Source organism: Chenopodium album, chromosome 4 (genome assembly GCF_948465745.1).
Source record: "Chenopodium album chromosome 4, dcCheAlbu1.1, whole genome shotgun sequence".
NCBI lineage: Eukaryota > Viridiplantae > Streptophyta > Magnoliopsida > Caryophyllales > Amaranthaceae > Chenopodium > Chenopodium album.
The window spans coordinates 18,061,759-18,078,631 of record NC_137837.1 but is presented as its reverse complement, the minus strand read 5'-3'; the positions used below and the strand labels follow the sequence as shown (position 1 = coordinate 18,078,631).

General features: G+C 36.0%; 2 protein-coding genes across 3 annotated transcripts; both read left to right on the top strand.

Moving 5' to 3' along the window:
- Window positions 1–511: 511 nt before the first annotated feature.
- LOC145628995 (threonine synthase, chloroplastic-like) lies at window positions 512–8,496 on the top strand. 2 transcript variants are annotated; one of them, XM_081681457.1, is made up of 2 exons: window positions 512–2,166; window positions 8,065–8,496. In XM_081681457.1, exon 1 carries the CDS (start codon window positions 589–591, stop codon window positions 2,164–2,166), a length of 1,578 nt encoding a protein of 525 aa, XP_081537583.1. In that variant the 5' UTR covers window positions 512–588; the 3' UTR covers window positions 8,065–8,496. The 2 variants fall into 2 exon arrangements, with proteins under 2 accessions (XP_081537583.1, XP_081537584.1); XM_081681458.1 differs by having other exon boundaries at window positions 8,059–8,496.
- Window positions 8,497–8,975: 479 nt separating this feature from the next.
- LOC145628994 (uncharacterized) lies at window positions 8,976–14,362 on the top strand. Its single transcript, XM_081681456.1, has 8 exons — window positions 8,976–9,165; window positions 9,549–9,701; window positions 10,189–10,405; window positions 10,866–10,932; window positions 11,661–11,713; window positions 11,821–11,897; window positions 12,129–12,196; window positions 13,971–14,362. The coding sequence occupies exons 3-8, from the start codon at window positions 10,350–10,352 to the stop codon at window positions 14,022–14,024; spliced, it is 375 nt and encodes a 124-aa protein (XP_081537582.1). The 5' UTR covers window positions 8,976–9,165; window positions 9,549–9,701; window positions 10,189–10,349; the 3' UTR covers window positions 14,025–14,362.
- The last annotated feature ends 2,511 nt before the right edge of the window (window positions 14,363–16,873 follow it).

Sequence of the window (16,873 nt, the reverse complement as noted above, 5' to 3'; positions counted from 1 at the left end):
TATCTCAACCCATCTAGGACTCGATCCTACTATAATATAGCTCGATATGAAACTGAACCCCCCTCCCTTTAACACGGCTAAAATCATTTCCATTATCTCGACCCGTTTTAACCCAATTACGATTTGTTTATTCTTATGTCAAGATTGTAACTGGATCAAAGTCATTAGCTTACGACTATCTCAACCCATCTAGGATCCGATCCTACGATAATAAAGCTCGATAGGAAACCAAATCCCCCCTTTATCTCGACTAAAACCATTTTCATTATCTCGACCCGTTTTAACCCAACCCTATCTGATTACAACCTATTAAAACCATACAAAACTAACCAAATCAAACCAACCCCCTAATTAACAAGAATGGACCCAAACCGACCCGCCAGCCGAATGAATCTGTACCAACGAGATCCAAAAAATCGAACCATCAACTTGCCCAAATGTTCCATAGTTTATTCCAAAAATTGTCTCATACGAGTATGTCATATACAAATACAAATACAACGATAAGACAACGCCTTTCAATTTGTGTTTCAGCACAATCCCCTCATTTCTCTCTCTTCCTCCTCGTTTCTCCCCCCTTTTCCATCAATGGCGGCGTCTTCTTCCTCCCTCTTCAACCCTGCAACTTCCTCTCTCTTCCAAAACCCTAATTCCAAACTCACCCACCACCATCTTCCTCTTCGCCACCACCCCAAAACCACCCCCATTTTCACCCTCCCACCAATCACCGCCACCTCCTCTTCCTCCTCCTCCACCTCCACCCACCGCGCCGCCCACGAAAACATCCGCGAAGAAGCTCGCCGCTACGCCAAATCCCACAATTTCTCCGCCAAATACGTCCCCTTCAACGCGCCACCTGACTCCACCGAGTCCTACTCCCTCGATGAGATCGTTTACCGCTCTCGCTCCGGCGGCTTATTGGACGTTCAACATGATATGGAAGCTCTGAAGCAATTTGATGGACATTACTGGAAATCCCTCTTCGATTCTCGTGTTGGGAAGACCAATTGGCCTTATGGGTCTGGTGTTTGGTCGAAGAAAGAATGGGTTCTTCCTGAGATTGATGGGGACGACATCGTTTCGGCTTTCGAAGGTAACTCTAATCTGTTTTGGGCTGAAAGGTTTGGAAAACAGTTTCTGGGTATGTCTGATTTGTGGGTTAAACATTGTGGGATTAGTCATACTGGTAGTTTTAAGGATTTGGGTATGACTGTTTTGGTTAGTCAGGTTAATAGATTGAGGAAGATGAAGCGCCCTGTTGTCGGTGTTGGGTGCGCTTCAACTGGTGATACTTCTGCTGCTTTGTCTGCTTATTGTGCTTCTGCTGGGATTCCTTCTATTGTGTTTTTGCCTGCTGATAAGATCTCTATGGCTCAGTTGGTTCAGCCCATTGCTAATGGGGCTTTTGTGTTGAGTATAGATACCGATTTCGATGGTTGTATGCAGTTGATTAGGGAAGTAACTGCGGAATTGCCGATTTATTTGGCTAATTCTTTGAATAGTTTGAGGCTTGAGGGGCAGAAGACTGCTGCAATTGAGATTTTGCAGCAGTTTGATTGGGAGGTGCCGGATTGGATTATTGTTCCTGGTGGGAATTTGGGTAATATATATGCCTTTTATAAGGGTTTTAAAATGTGCCATGAATTGGGGCTTGTTGATAAGATGCCGAGGTTGGTGTGTGCTCAAGCGGCTAATGCTAATCCGTTGTACGTGCATTACAAGTCCGGGTGGAAGGATTTTCAGCCTGTGAAAGCAAATACTACATTTGCTTCAGCCATTCAGATTGGTGATCCTGTATCTATTGACAGGGCTGTTTTCGCCTTGCAAAATTGTAATGGTATTGTTGAGGAGGCCACCGAGGAAGAACTAATGGATGCCATGGCTCAAGCCGATTCCACCGGGATGTTTATCTGCCCGCATACTGGTGTTGCATTGACTGCATTGATAAAGTTGAGGAATAGTGGTGTCATAGGACCAAATGATAGGACGGTTGTTGTCAGCACTGCTCATGGGCTGAAATTCACACAGTCCAAGGTTGATTATCATTCAAAGAATATCCCTGATATGTCTTGCAGGTTTGCCAATCCACCCGTGCAAGTGAAAGCAGATTTTGGGGCAGTAATGGATGTTCTTAAAGGATATTTGAATAAGACCCCAAAAGTTTAGGTGAGTTGGTCGCAATGTCTTTCTCTCATTCATGTATTAGTATTTTGATCTTGTACCTCTTTTTTTGGATGCTGCTTCCTATCGTCTTGAAGTTTATTTGACTGTGCATTCAATTATTGTGCTAAAATTCTGCCATTTTACGTGTTTGAACTGAGTATTTTATTCAGTGTAATCAGAGTTTGTAGACCACTAGCCTAACTGTTTGTTTTCCTAAATCTCTGTAGCTGTTCAATAATTCACTAGTCACTTGTTCCCTTCTTTTGTGTGTTTAGCTCTTTATCTTTCGTCGAGAGCTTATTGCCTTGCACTTTATCTTATCAATTTCCATCTTACATGCAACTCTGCTATTTTAAATATAGTTATTAAGTATGGTTATACTTTGTGTAGTTAGAGATAAGCCTATTGAATAGGATAAGTAGAGTTCAGTTGTTTATAGCAACCAAAGACATTAGTTGATATGATAATATTTATTGTATGCGTAATTTACTTCTAGTTGGGTTTCAGATTGCAAATCCATAAGTTGTTCTACTTGTTACAATATAGAATTAGATACGGAGTTTGTAATTAAGAGTTTGTTGACCATTAGCCTAACTCTTTGTTTTCCTAAATCTCTGTCGCTGTGCAAAGGTTCACTAGTCACTTGTTTCCCTTCTTTCTTGTGTTTAGCTCTTCGTCTTTCCTTTAGAGCTTATTGCCTTGCATTGTATTTTATCAATTTTCATCTTACACGTAGCTTTGCTATTTTATTAAAGTTATTAAGCATGGTTTTACATTGTGTAGTCAGAGAAAAGCTATTACATAGGATAAGTAGAGTTCAACTGTTTATATCAACCAATGACATTAGTTGACATGAAGATATTTATTGTATGTGTAATTTAATTTGGATGGGTGTTAGTTTGCGAATCTGTTAACTAGGGATGGCAACGGGTTGGACTCGGAGCGGATTATGCTTAGACAGGAAGTCGGAGGTTAAATCCGACATCCGACTTCAATATTCGACCTCCGACTCCGATCCGACCCGACTTCGAGTTTTTTTTTTCATTATTCAATATACTTTGAGATGTTGGGCTATTTGGGCCTTTACAACCCACACCCATGCCACCATGACCCACACAAAAATCCACTATCTATTAGAGTCGGAGTCGGATAATCCGTTAAAGTCGAACATTTGTCGGAGTCAGATTTTTTTCTCGGATTTTTTGTAGGATCCGACTCCGACCCTCCTCCGACTCGGAGTTGGATTATTTTAACGGAGTCAAACTCGGATTACTTTTTTCTCGGACTCGAAGCGGATATTTTAACTCGGATCAGGGCGGAGTAGGGTCGGATCTGGACTAGATTGCCATCCCTACTGTTAATTGAGCTACTTATTGCAACATAGAATTAAACCAGGGGTTTGTAAGTAGGAACTCCTTTTATGTCTATAGCGAAGGTTTAATTATTATCAAAATAGAACTTTTAAAGGAATTGAAACTCTTGTGAAGCTAGGATGACAATTTTGTCAACAGCCTTAAACAAATCCATATGCTGGTGTCCTTTGCCTTTGTGTGCTATTATTGCAATTACGGTCTTTAAGGCCATGTTAGGAATTCAGATTTTCTAAAATACTAGCTCATTTATGATTTATACTTTAGATTTTCATTGGAGTTACAAAGGTAATTTTGTTAGAATAAAATTGCCTGTAATTGTGGATGTGGTTTTCAACTATCCAGGCTCTTTAGAGTTTCTTAGTGCGTTTGTTTTGCAACATCTAATAATCATTAATGTGGTTTTGCAAGTTGCATTAGTGTGTTTCCTACTTATTACTACCTCTATTTCAGAAAGTTCTAACACTATACTTTTGGCACTATTGACAAATTCCTTATGTTTTGTATTTACGGAAATTTTAGATTTTAACACCTCACAAAAACCCGAAAATGGTTTTTAACACCATCATAAAAAAAAAATTGATTTTAACACCACCCAAATTTCAAAAAATTGGGTATTACCACGACATAACTGATTCCGTTTACAAATCCGTTAAGTAGAGCCATACAGACACGTGTTGCTTTATTATTGGCCAAAAGAATTAAAAAAATAATAAAAAATTAAAAAACAAAAAATAAAAATTTAAAAAAATAATTTAAAAAAATAAAAAACCTAAAATTACCCCCAGCCACCCCAGTCCCACCACCGCGCCACCAGGGTCGTCCCCATGGCGTCCCAGAGAATCGCCCGGCGCTGGCGACCCCACCCCCACCCCCCTTTCCTCCACCTATGCACCCCACCCCTTCCTTTTCCCTATTTTCGTTTCCACCCACCACCCCGAAACCACCCTAAACGCCCCCCTCCCCCAGAAAACGCCCCTCCTCCCCATCCTCCTCCCCCGGAAACGCCCGCCCTCTCCTTTCCCCCTCCCTTAATCGATTCCCTACCACCCCAAATGAAACTCGAAAATCCGTTTAGGGTGGCTTCGGGGTTGTGGGTCGGAAAACGAAAATGGGGAAAGGGAAGGGGTGGGGTGCGTAGGTGGAGGAAAGGGGGGTGGGGGTGGGATCGCTGGCATGGGGTGGGTTTGGGACGGCGATGGTGGCGCTGGGGTGGCTGGGGATAGTTTTAGGTTTTTAATTTTTTTTTATTTTTTTAAACAAATAAAATAGTGACACGTGTGGACCACATTTAACGGAATTTTTTAACGAAAACCATTAAGTGGTGGTAATACCAATTTTTTGGAAATTTGTATGGTGTTAATACCCTTTTTTTTTTTTTTTTTTTTTTTTTTTGAGGTGTTAAAAACCATTTTCGGGTTTTTAGCAGGTGTTAAAATCTAAAATAACTTGTATTTACATAAAGGAAAATTATATATTCAAGTGGGGTCTTGATTTATTCGTCTCATTGTGTTTTCAATCTGTCATTTTTTAGTTATTTTTGGGAAATTCTACATGGTGGCCTCCTAATTCTAATTTTTCTACGTGAAAGACAAACCTTTTTTCAACTCTCTCAAGTGCACCCAAGTTTTGAAAAATCAAGTGTAGTGCCCTTTTTTGGGTTTTATGGTTAACTTTTTTATTTTATGGTTAACCATAACTATTTTTTTTAACAAAAAAATCAAATTCTTCAAAAAAAAAAAAAAAAAAAAAAACCACCAATCACCCACCCATTCAGCCACCTGCCGCTTGCTGCCGACACTAGCATTCACAGATCCCCTTTCCTGCGCCGGCGACTTCCTGGCCTCCCTTCCTTCTTTTTCCCAAACAACTGTAATCCTATAAACCGACTCATACCCAATCCTGTAACCCTTCCCTATCCCTCGAAAATCCCAAAAACTCACCAAAAAAGTTTGGTTGCCCCTTCCTCTACACCTCGAAAAGGCCGACGCTTTCTGGTGTGTGGGGAGGAACGACCGAACTTTTCTAATGATTTTTAGGGGTTTTCGATTGGATCGGAATGGGTAGGGGTTGCGGTGGTTAGGGAAGGGGAAGGGAGGGAGATCGGGGTGGTGTCGACGTTGGGGGAGGTGATTTAGGCGAGTCGGTGTCAGGGGCAGTGGCATTTGGCAGGTCAGGGGAGTCGCCGGCGTTAGGGGGTCAGGGGATGGCGCGTTGGGGCAGTGGCTGCCATAAGTGGTTGCCGTGATTTTTTTTTTTTTAAAAATAATTAATTAATTAATTAATTTTTTAGTTACTTATGGTTAACCAAAAAGCTAAAAACATTAGCCATAAAACCCAAAAAAGGACGCTATACTTAATTGTTCAAAACTTGGGTGCAACTTAAGAGAGTTGGAAAAAAGTTTGTCTTCCACGTAGAAAAATTGGAACCAAGAGGCCACCATATAGAATATCCCTTTATTTTTTATAAAAATATAATTAGAAATATTAGTGATCAAAGTTTTACTATGGACCGTAGTAAGCTTGAGGAGATAAAGTATTAAATTTTTATTTTATAAATGGAGGTAATATAGAGTATTGTGGGGGTAGGGAGGGTATATTAGACTTTGAGAGCATTAGTGGTAAGGAGAGAACAACAGTATGAGAAAATGGAGTGATGGGAAAACAAAGAGGGATATTGTTAGAATGAAGACTCCCTCCACTTTATAGGGAAAGAAGAATTGTAAAGAGAAAATGGAGTGTTGGATAGAAAAAGAGGAATGATGTCAAAATGAATTCTCCCTCCACCCATTTATGTTTACCCTTGTTTTCTTTTTAATCTGTCTCTTATATTTTTCTACTCCATTTTTGGTATGTTAAGCCCACTTGTCTCTCCACTTTATTCTATTGATTAGTGCAAAAAAAAAAAAAAAAAAAAAAAAAAAGAAAAAAAAAAAAAAGAAAAAAACATTGCCTCACGTGCACAACCTCTGCCCAACTCTAAGTGAAGTGTGTTGCTATGGGGCACACGGGCAAACATAAAGGGACAGAGGGAGTAGATGATAGTCATGTTAATTTGCTGCTTGTAGGCTGAAAGTAGAGTGCATTTATTATTTGTTCCCTTTTATCCAAGTTGATAATTCTTGTTTTTAAAGGTCATTTTTTTTCTTGTTAACAAAAGTATGATCTGGCACTAAATTTAGATCATATGTAACTTGTTTCCCAACATAATTTTGGTTCTTAACTGCTGTATGCCTGTAAATATGTACTGTACATTCGTAGATGTGTGAGCATAACTTAGGATGTGAACCTTTTATCTAAAGAAATGCAATGCTAACTGTGAGTCGTTGGATATAAATTGGTCATGTTTTCTTTGCTTTATGTATTTTCCCTTCATTGATATGTAGCTGCTATCGTTGGATATAAATCGGTCATGTTTCCTTTGCTTTATGTATTTTCCCTTCATTGATATGTAGCTGCGAGATGAGCTGTATGTCTCGTGAAGTTTTGGCAAAATTGATGCTGGATGTAGCTTGGATGAGAGCTAATAATTCTATTTCAAAATTGCTGCTTACCTGCTTTAATATGTACTTTCTCCGTTTTTGTTGAAGCTCAACATGAGCTCTTTTCACTGTTCATACACACTCCTATAACCAATTTTAGTGATTTATATGATTTTGTTAGATTAATTTCGATGTAGTTTGATAATTTTAGCTTTATATAATTTTGCTAAAATATAGTTAAAGAAATGAATGGTATTAGATGTGCATCGGCAAGCGTGAAAATGCCCAATATTGTAATCAAAAGAGAATGGAGGAAGTATTACTTAATGGCAATTCTAGTCATCTATGATTAATGTTTTTGATTAATTAGCCTCCTCCCCCATCTTTGTGCTTATTGGTCCTTGGCTTGCTAATTCTCTTGATCTTTAATGAATGAAAAATTAATTATTATGTAGTCTTAGTTAATCTGTACTACCAATAGACACACATTATTGATTAGATATTATCTAGGAGCAGATGCTTACATCCTCTAATGAGGCCGTTCCATTCTGGTGTTTCCATATTGAAACAAATGCCTTCTATAGTTATGTTAGCTCTCCATTTCATCTTAAAGTAATATTTATTTGGTGACAAAATGGCATGATGCCTGCAATGGCCTTTCATCTGGAGTTGGTTAGTCCCAGAATGGTTGGAGAATGTTATTTTTATTGGAAGTTTTGTGTTTGAAGGCAACCTAGGAATAACTGAAGTTCAGATTTTCTTGAGTTGGTGGTCTGAGTTTTGGGCTAATATGTAGCTCTTCTAATTGCCTATCATTTGGGCATGCAAATCCCTTTATTTTTCCTTGGAGTTATTGTAGTTCTGTTTTTTGTTCCTTGGCTATAGAAGTTTCTATTGATGTGCTGTCTCTGTTACTGAACTTTCACATTTATATGATACTTTTTAGAAAAGATGCCCCTTATTGAGGACTATCAAGTAATATTATTGTCCGGGCTACTTATTATCATGGGGTCAAAACTATTATCTAATATTGTAGCTTGAAGCTGCAGGTCAGTAAAACAGCGATGAAGTGAAATGTTGCTGTGGATATGGCAGTGATGATTAAGCAGATTTGCGGAGAGATTTGCTGTCGACATTGTGGACCTTTGGTCTGTAATTTTGTTGCAGAATTTGTGCTGAGAAATGGAACACCTAGCCCTTAAAAGACGGTTAGAGAAGCTCCAATTTGGTGCTTCTGTCCTAGAATCTATTTTTGGAATCTTTGTAAACTATTTTTGTATTTCTAGAGAAACCCCTGTTTAGCTTAAGATGTGTTTCTCAAGCTGAGAATTACATCCAAAAGTTTGGCTAAACAGCTCGCTCCTAAATTATAATTGAATGGTTTTACTTTTGCTGAACTACAAATTTTGTCTGCTGCAAATAACAGTTGCTTTGTAGTTTGTACTATATAACACCTAAGATGCTACTCATTTGGCTTTGTAGTTGTGTTTTAGTATTGTACTACTGATTCTACTTTTCACAATAATCAATGAAGCTATTTATAAAGTGGTTTTAATTCGACTTTGGTCAACATTTTTGTCGTTTGATTTAAAAGATTTTAGATTAAACCATCATTTAAAAAACACCCACAGCTCTTTTTTTTTTTTTTTTTTTTTTTTTTAAAAAAAAAAAAAACCAGGGAAACTATAGATTAATTAGTGATAGTCAAAATACAGCCAGAGAGCCAAAAATCCAGCTCAGCATTACCCATACAAAAGTTCAAACTACTGCTACTAAAGAAATCTATAGACCTTACAAAACATGCAAAACTAAATACTGTTCTTATGAACAATGCACTCTGGTGCTATTACAAAGACACCCCTATATTTAATGAATTGCCAAAATTGCCCTTTCTTAGCCAAGTGCATTATGTGTGACAGCTGTAATTGAAAGTGGCCCCCTTGCTTCATTATCACCGACTTTCCTCTCTCTGATTTCATCTCAGAAGGAAAGGTCAGAGCATTTCTTTAGGGGAAACAAGGAGAGAGAAAGCTAGAGAGGGAAAACTTCAACAACTCGCTCAAGACCACCGATCATCCCTTTCGATGGTGCTTCGAATTCTTCGTGTCTGAGATTGTGGAAGACGATTTTCAGATCGTCACATTCATCAGGTTCGAACTCTTTCCTCTTTCTCGATTTAGTTTCAGATTTTTAGGCTTTACTTGCTCGATTGTCGTGGATTTTTTGCACATATGTTCCTGTTGATTTGAATATGTTTTTGAATTTTTTGGGTTGAATCTTTGTGGGTGTATTTGTGTGAAATTATTTCGTTTTTCATGGGGTTGAATCCTTTTTTGTGTTATTTTTTTTGGGTAATTTTTCTTAATTAATAATCTGAATTTCGATTGATACATTTTTTTTTTTTTTTTTTTTTTTTTTTTTTTTTGTAATTCTTCTTAATTAATCTGAATTTCGATTGAAAAATCGAAGATAATTCTTCTTAATTAATTTTCTGAATTTCGATTGAAAAATCAAACTATTTTTGTTGATGAAGGAGTGGTGATTTCGACGTTTTGATTTTGACCTGAGAAAGGAAAAAAAAAAAAAAAAAAAAAAAGGAGAGAACTGGCTTAATTTATATATGCCGATGAAAGGAAAACTGCTGCGGAAGTCTGAAGATACTTTGAATGCTTACAAAGCTGCTCAGGTTTGTGTGTTTTCTTTTATTTTTCTGTTTTTTTTTTTTGGTTTTTTTTTTTTTATTTTTTTTATTTTTATTTTTTGTTATTTTGTTTTGTTTTGTTTTGCTTTGTTTTTTTTTTTTTCTTCTGGTTTTTAGGGTTTAGATGTTCACTTTTGCGCAGATCTGTCTGAAAAAAAGATTTAATTCGATTTAATTTGTTATTTTGAATTTATTATCTGATTTTGCTGCTCTATATACTGAGATATGGAAAAATAGCTGAGATTCGAGCTAACAATCGCTAAACAAGTGCTTAATTCTGTTTGTTAAGTTACTGAACATAGTATATTGGTCGAATGACTGTGATTTGATACTTGAAAATATGCATATATTAGATGTAGTTTGTTTAATTAAGAAAATTCATGCAGTTTTATAGGAGTATTTAATTTTATGTATAGCTGTTCTACCTAAAGTGCGCCTCGACTGATCTCTTCTTCGATAAAACCTACTGCAGGGCTCACCAAAATAAATGCTGATGCACACATCACGGCTCAATATGTGGGTCTTGGTGCGGTTGCTCGAGATGAACATGGGGAGCTGCTGTGGGCTGCTGTTCGAAGGGTGGCTGCGGGATTAGAGGTGGAGGCAGCAGAAGCTGAAGCGGTGCGTTTTGGAATGCAAATTGCACATAGGTTGGGCATCTTGAACATCTGGATTGAGACTCTGCTAAGGTATTTCAGAGATTGATAACAACTTCATAGGCTATTTTTCAATTTGCATAATTTATGATGATATTAGGGGTATGTCAAGTATGTTTAATGTTTTTATTTCGTCACATGTGAGAAGGGTAGGCAACTCGGTAGCCCATCTTGTAGCTCAGTGGGAGACTCGTAATGTTTCAGAACATGTTTGTATGAGTCCGTTTCCCCAAAGCATTATCTCTTTGGCGGAATTTGTTTTGTAATAATATATGCCTAACCTTTCCTAAAAATAAATAAATAAATAAATAAAATCCAACCATTTCAAGCTTATAAAAGAGAAACAAATTTAGCTAAAGCTTCATTACCTTTTAATAATAGCAATTAACAAACTGGAATTTCTCATTTATATTCTACACTTTTTATCTTCATTTCCCTCTTATTCTTACTTCTTTTACTACAATTTCTTCGAATTTTCTCAATTTTCTTGCAGAACAAACTTGTTCTTCATCATATTATTCTGGGTTTTAGCTTTTTCTGGAAAATTTCTCACCGGAAAGGTATAATTCTGCTCTATTTTACTTTGATATCCTAGAGTTTGATTTGTTGCTTCTTTTTTTTTTTTTTTGGATGGGTGTTTGTTTTCGTGCAAATTTACGCATGGGTTCTTTCATTTAATTGTTTTTGTTTTCTCTTTACTAATTATTTCATATTCTTAGTAATGTAGTCAATTTTTTTATGTCATTTGATGAATATGATGCTCTTACGTAGAATGGGTACTTAGATTTGTTACTTATTTACTTTGTAAGTTGGAAAAGTTTCCCACAATTAGGGAATGATAAAAAGAACAAGGCTACATTTAATCGTCTGTTGTTAAATTATGGGCAATTTTAAGTTTCATCAAAGTTTTGTAAAAGATTGATAGAATTTTCTTTACATTTTTTAAAATGGCTACTTCGAGGAACAAAACATGTTTTTCTTGCTATTTTGATAAAAAAAATATGAATTACAGCCTAAACCAATTACAGTCATTTAAACTCTAAAAATGACAAAACCAGCCACACTAGATCAGCTGCCCGAATTAGGTTATATTTGCACCATTATTGTTAAAATCGGTTTGAAATTTATTTATTTTGTGTTCTTTTGTATGAGTGATGTATGAGTAATTGTTTCATGAAGATTGGTTGTGCTTCATTGTTTCTTCCTTTAAGGTTGTGTTCATTTCCCTTTTTTCGTTGTATTTCTTGTACCTTGATTATGAGCGGTGCTTTAATTTCTATATATGCAAAAATGGAGGGTGAAAAATAATTTCGAGATTATGGGGTGTTTTGATTCAATTTGGTAAAAAATTGGGATTATATTCCCTTGCATTTTAAAGTTAAAGTCTTATTTATTTATTTATTTATCTATTTGATTAAGATCTTTCAGTATCTAATTGATTAATGAAGTCTGCTAGAGGTTTTCATTATTTGGGGACTATCGATTTTGCTGCTAGATGGTCAAGATGCAAGTGAATCAGTTTCAGGTAAAGTCTGCAACTTTAAATCAGTGCATGGCAGAGGTGATTGAAGTTAGTTATGTTAAATGTAGCATGCTCTTAAAAAGACTAATCAAGTTCGTAACATTCTAACATGTAGTTGCAATCTATATAATGTTTTAATTCGTTTTACTTGCAGTGGTTTGTGTTCAATAAAATACGAGATCATAAGCCTTATATGCTCTATGCCTTGAATCTTCCCAATTTGTCTTATGACAGGGGATAAAACGAAGGATGTGGTTCCAAACCATGCTGCTTCTTCAGGGAAAGGTCCTATCCTTGATGTGGTAATCCTTCTTAACTCGCAACTATACTTGCTATGATGTGTGCTACTTGGTTCTACAGGAACAACTTCATCTTTGAAAACATAATATTGAACATAGTGTATACAACTATTGGATTTGTAAAATATGTTGAGGTGTATGGCTGTTATACACACAAAATATTCGTTAGATATACCCTTCTGCATCAAGTTGGATTTTCCCCCTCCCCCCCTCTCTGAAGGTATTATCATGTTGAATGTCGACGCTAATTTGATCTCTAGGTCACATGTTGGGTTGGGGATCGCTGTAAAAAACGAGCTTGCAATTGGGCAGTGTTTGCTTACTTTAGTTAAGAGGTATGAAGGGCTGTGGGAGGTAGAACAAACAACACACTTTTCCTTAAACCACTTTTAATGGTTTTCTCTTATATATCAACTTTAACTTTATAAAGTTTGCCTTTGAATTATTTTTTCAACAGATTTGGTTTCATGTTTTAATTTAGGGAAAATATGGAACACAACTAACCTACTTCTGTACTGAAACCCGCTAAGGTATTTACTTTGTATAGATAAATCTGGGAGAGAGTTTTGCTTGTTAGATGTCTCTGTAATAGTCACACTGTAAACACTCGTATTTTTTTCATCCTTGTTAGAATTCAAAGGCTAATCTTAGTGTCTTTGTGTGCAAATGTGAGGAACTTTTCCAAGGTCTTTTTTTCCCTTCGTGTTATGGTAGTGTGTGGGATTGCTGTGTGGTGCTTGTGAGTTATTTGTTGTGGTGTGATTGTTCTTGTGTTCTTCTTGAGTATCATTGTTCTGTGCTTGTTGATACTGCAAGGGTTGTTTGTTTTGTTTGGGGCTGTTGTGCTTCCTTTCTAAATTGAGTACTTGTGTGTGTGTGTGATTTTGATTTATGGATAACTAATTCAATGGCTCTTACTTAGAAACTTGCTACTAAGGTATCTCTTCATTTCCATGGTTTCCTTTATTTAGTTCATTTTAAAATTGCGAATTTCTCAATTCAATTTGATAAGAAATTGGGGGCTTTTGATTTAATTGAATTCGTTTAAAATTGAGGGGTTTTCTCGAATCAATTCAATCGTTTTAAAATTGTAGTTTTTCAGTTTAAATAAATTAATTCATTATTTTGGGGTAGTTTCGATGCAATTTGGTAAAAAATATAGGGATTTGATTTCTCTGCATTCTAAAGTTAGCGCTTTATTTATCTATTTATTTATTTGATTAAGATTGTTAAATGTCTAATTGATTATTTTCTTAATGAAGGTTGTTAGAAAATTAGCTCTGACTAGCGGAGAGTCAAGAACCCTCGCACTACCATCTTGAAATTGTTGCTCTTCGGTAAATTGTCATGTAATAAAAGACGACTCCAATAATTGTTTATTAAAAGATTTAATGATTTCAAAATTGAGCTATTGTTTTAAATTATCTTCAATGATTACACCTTTATAACACTCTTGATCCAAAATGGACAACCATGCATTGCTTTATTATACGAAGTAAATTATAAGCAGAGTGCTCAACTATCCATTTATTTTCTTTTGTAGTAATTGTGAGCTTGAAATCCTGTATTATACTACCTGTATTATACTATTATCAGACTTTATGCTTTTGATTAGGGATCAATAAATGTCTGTTAATAGATAAAGCAATAAGGTATGCTTGCAAAAACAAGAAAACTATCTAAAGTTATATGATGCCACTACAAGTGTGATATCAAGAATTCCTTATTTTCAACTGAAATATTTGGTTTTGATTAATTGGAGTTCTGACTCTTTCAGGTTAATTCTAAGGTAGCAACTGCAGGTATGCAGCTCATTGCATCAAGCATATAGCGATGACAATTATGACTTCAAATGCAACAGATCGCTTTTCTTTATCTTCTTGTTCAGGCAAAACAAAATGTGAGCTTCACAAGTGTTTACAAATATATAGTACGGAGTAATAATATTGAGCTTTGTAGCTTTTTGCCTTGTTATTTTACACATTTTTAGATCCATTTTTTATATCGAGAATTTTCTTAGTAGGCCCGAAATTCTATACTTTGTAAATTATCTTCTAATTATGTGCTTGATATAGCTTGATTTAATTCTTGTCAAACTGGGAATTTAATATGTTCTTTTGGATACATGTATAATCTAAGAATATGATCAATTTGTTTTGTTCTGGATCATTTGGAGTGGAAGTTGTTGCATTTCAAATTGTTAGCTGGTTGTACATTAAGCATCTGTTTTTTCCTCACTAACTGCACAATAAGCTTTTAAAGGTGAAAACATCCTATTTTCTGGGTTATTAAAGAGGAGTATTGTAAGATAGGTAATTTTTAAACGCATCACTTTTACTTACATTGCCCTAAATAACACTAGCCTCTGTCCTCAATAGGTAGAGCATTATGCAAATTTGCGCTTCAATTCCATGATTTTATTTGTCAAACTACTTTATATTCTTTGGATGTAGGAAGTAGTCCAATCAATTTCTTAATGTGTTTCACTTTGGAGATTGTATGCATATGATATCATGATACATATTTACATCGACACCTGTACTTTTGATATTTTATAGAGAGAGACTTTTTAGGTGAAAAAGGAGATGAAAATAAGTTTAAGAAACTTTCAAAACTACTCAAAATTATAAACATAAATAAAAGAAAATGAAAGTTGTAGGGATAGAGAAACAGAGTGACCAAGAAAGAGGGAATAGAAATCGACAATTAGAGTTGGACAAACTTCAAATCTTTCACTAAATGATATTCATTAACAAATGCGGTTTTGTGATGATTATGGAAATTTTAAGTAATTTGTGACACTTTTAGATTAAAACATTTAACCTTATAGTATAATTATGTTGGATTCACAAGTAAATTGTTTTCAAATGTTTATATAATCATATTAATAGATAGCTTTTAAGAGATAAAATGAAATAAGGATGGAGGGAGGAGAAGAGATGAAGAGAAAGAGGGAGTGGGAGGAGGAGAAGAGAGAAAAGAAAAAAGGGAGAGAGTAGGAGGAGGAGTGAGAGAGATAGGAAAAAGTGAAGGAGTGGGAGAAAGAGAAAGAAAGGGGGGGGGGGGGGAGGGAGTCGAACGAGAGAAAGGTGTGAGAAAGAGATATAGAAGGGTCGGCATAGAGAAAGAGAGAGAGAGAGAGGATGGGAGAAAAAGAGAGATAAGGGCCGGAAGAGAAAGAAATAGAGCAATTAAGAGAAAGTGGGGCAAGGAGAGAGAGATAGAGTGATAAAGAGATAGATGAGTCGGAAAAGAGGGAAGAGTCAGGATAGAATAAGAGAGAGATGGAGGCTTACTTAACCGTTCAAACCATATAAGAAGATAAAATAGGTTGGAGGAAAAAAAAAAAGGAGCAGATGGTGAAAGAAAGCAAGAATGAATAGAAAAGGGAAATGAGATATGACGAGGAAGAAATATAACAGAGAGGGTACATATGAAGGAAGAAGAGATAGGAAGAACTTAAAATCAAGTTAGTGACTACCACACAAATAAGATCCTCTAATCATCATGTTAATATATAACACCCCAAACTACAAAATACGATCAACATTCCACAAATCTTACATATCATACCGTGGGGTGGGGGTGGGGGTGGGGGGGGGGGGGTGGGACAAGCGCGTAGTGTGTGCTCTAACGACTATAATCTTAAATATAAAAGTGTAAAGCTATTCCCTCCAACTGTATTTTTTATATAAAAAATATCATACATAAAATAATTTATAGATAAATGACCAGCAAATAAACTTTAATACATACACAAATGATATTTCTCATTCATCGCCTCCTAATTTCCAGGAAATAGTCACTTCAACAGTCTTCGATGGTTATACGGGTTTATACCTTCCGCATCGATTAAAAAATCTAACTTATATAATTTTTCGATAGAAAAACCACTCGAAAATTTTCTACTTTAAAAAGTCTAACAAACTAATATACCATTAGTATTGCATTTTTTTTTTAATACTACTCTTTATCACAATCATTTTAAAATGAAGCTATTCGAAAATAATATCTAAAACAATAGTATAATTTTTAAATATCTTTGAATTATAACAAATTCTAGATAACTTCACTTATAATAATTGTTTTTTCGTAGATATTTCCCCATAGAAAATTCATGTATCCTTATTATTACAAAACCCGAACACCACCACAAATTTTACTTATCTTGCCGTCGGGGGGGGGGGGGGGGGGGCACGCGCAACGCGCGTGCTCCAACGACTAGTTAAACATAAAATTTAGGTTCATAGCCCAACCAACAACATAATTATAATTCTTAGGGTGAATAAAAGAAACAGACAACTTCTTCAAGATCCTCTTATCATCAACACCATCAAATGCTTCTTGTGATTTCATCCTCATAGGCATCTTTAGCACAGGTGGGAGGGTGGTGAAAAAACTGAGCTCCAGCATCCAGCTCCTTAGCTATTTTTGTGATGTAATGCGCCACTCTGTTTGCTTCCCTTGGTACATAGTTGAAGGAGAAATTACAGCCCTTGTGGAGCAGACTTTGAATATCCCTGAGGATAGCAGCATGCTCATGAGTCCCATTCTTATCTATAGCTTCAATTGTAGGCTTAAGAGAAAGGGCGTCCGTCTCAATTATAACCTCAGTCAGCCCTGCGTCGACTGCCATTTGCATACCACCATAAATTGCAACTAACTCAGCTTGAGCTGCAC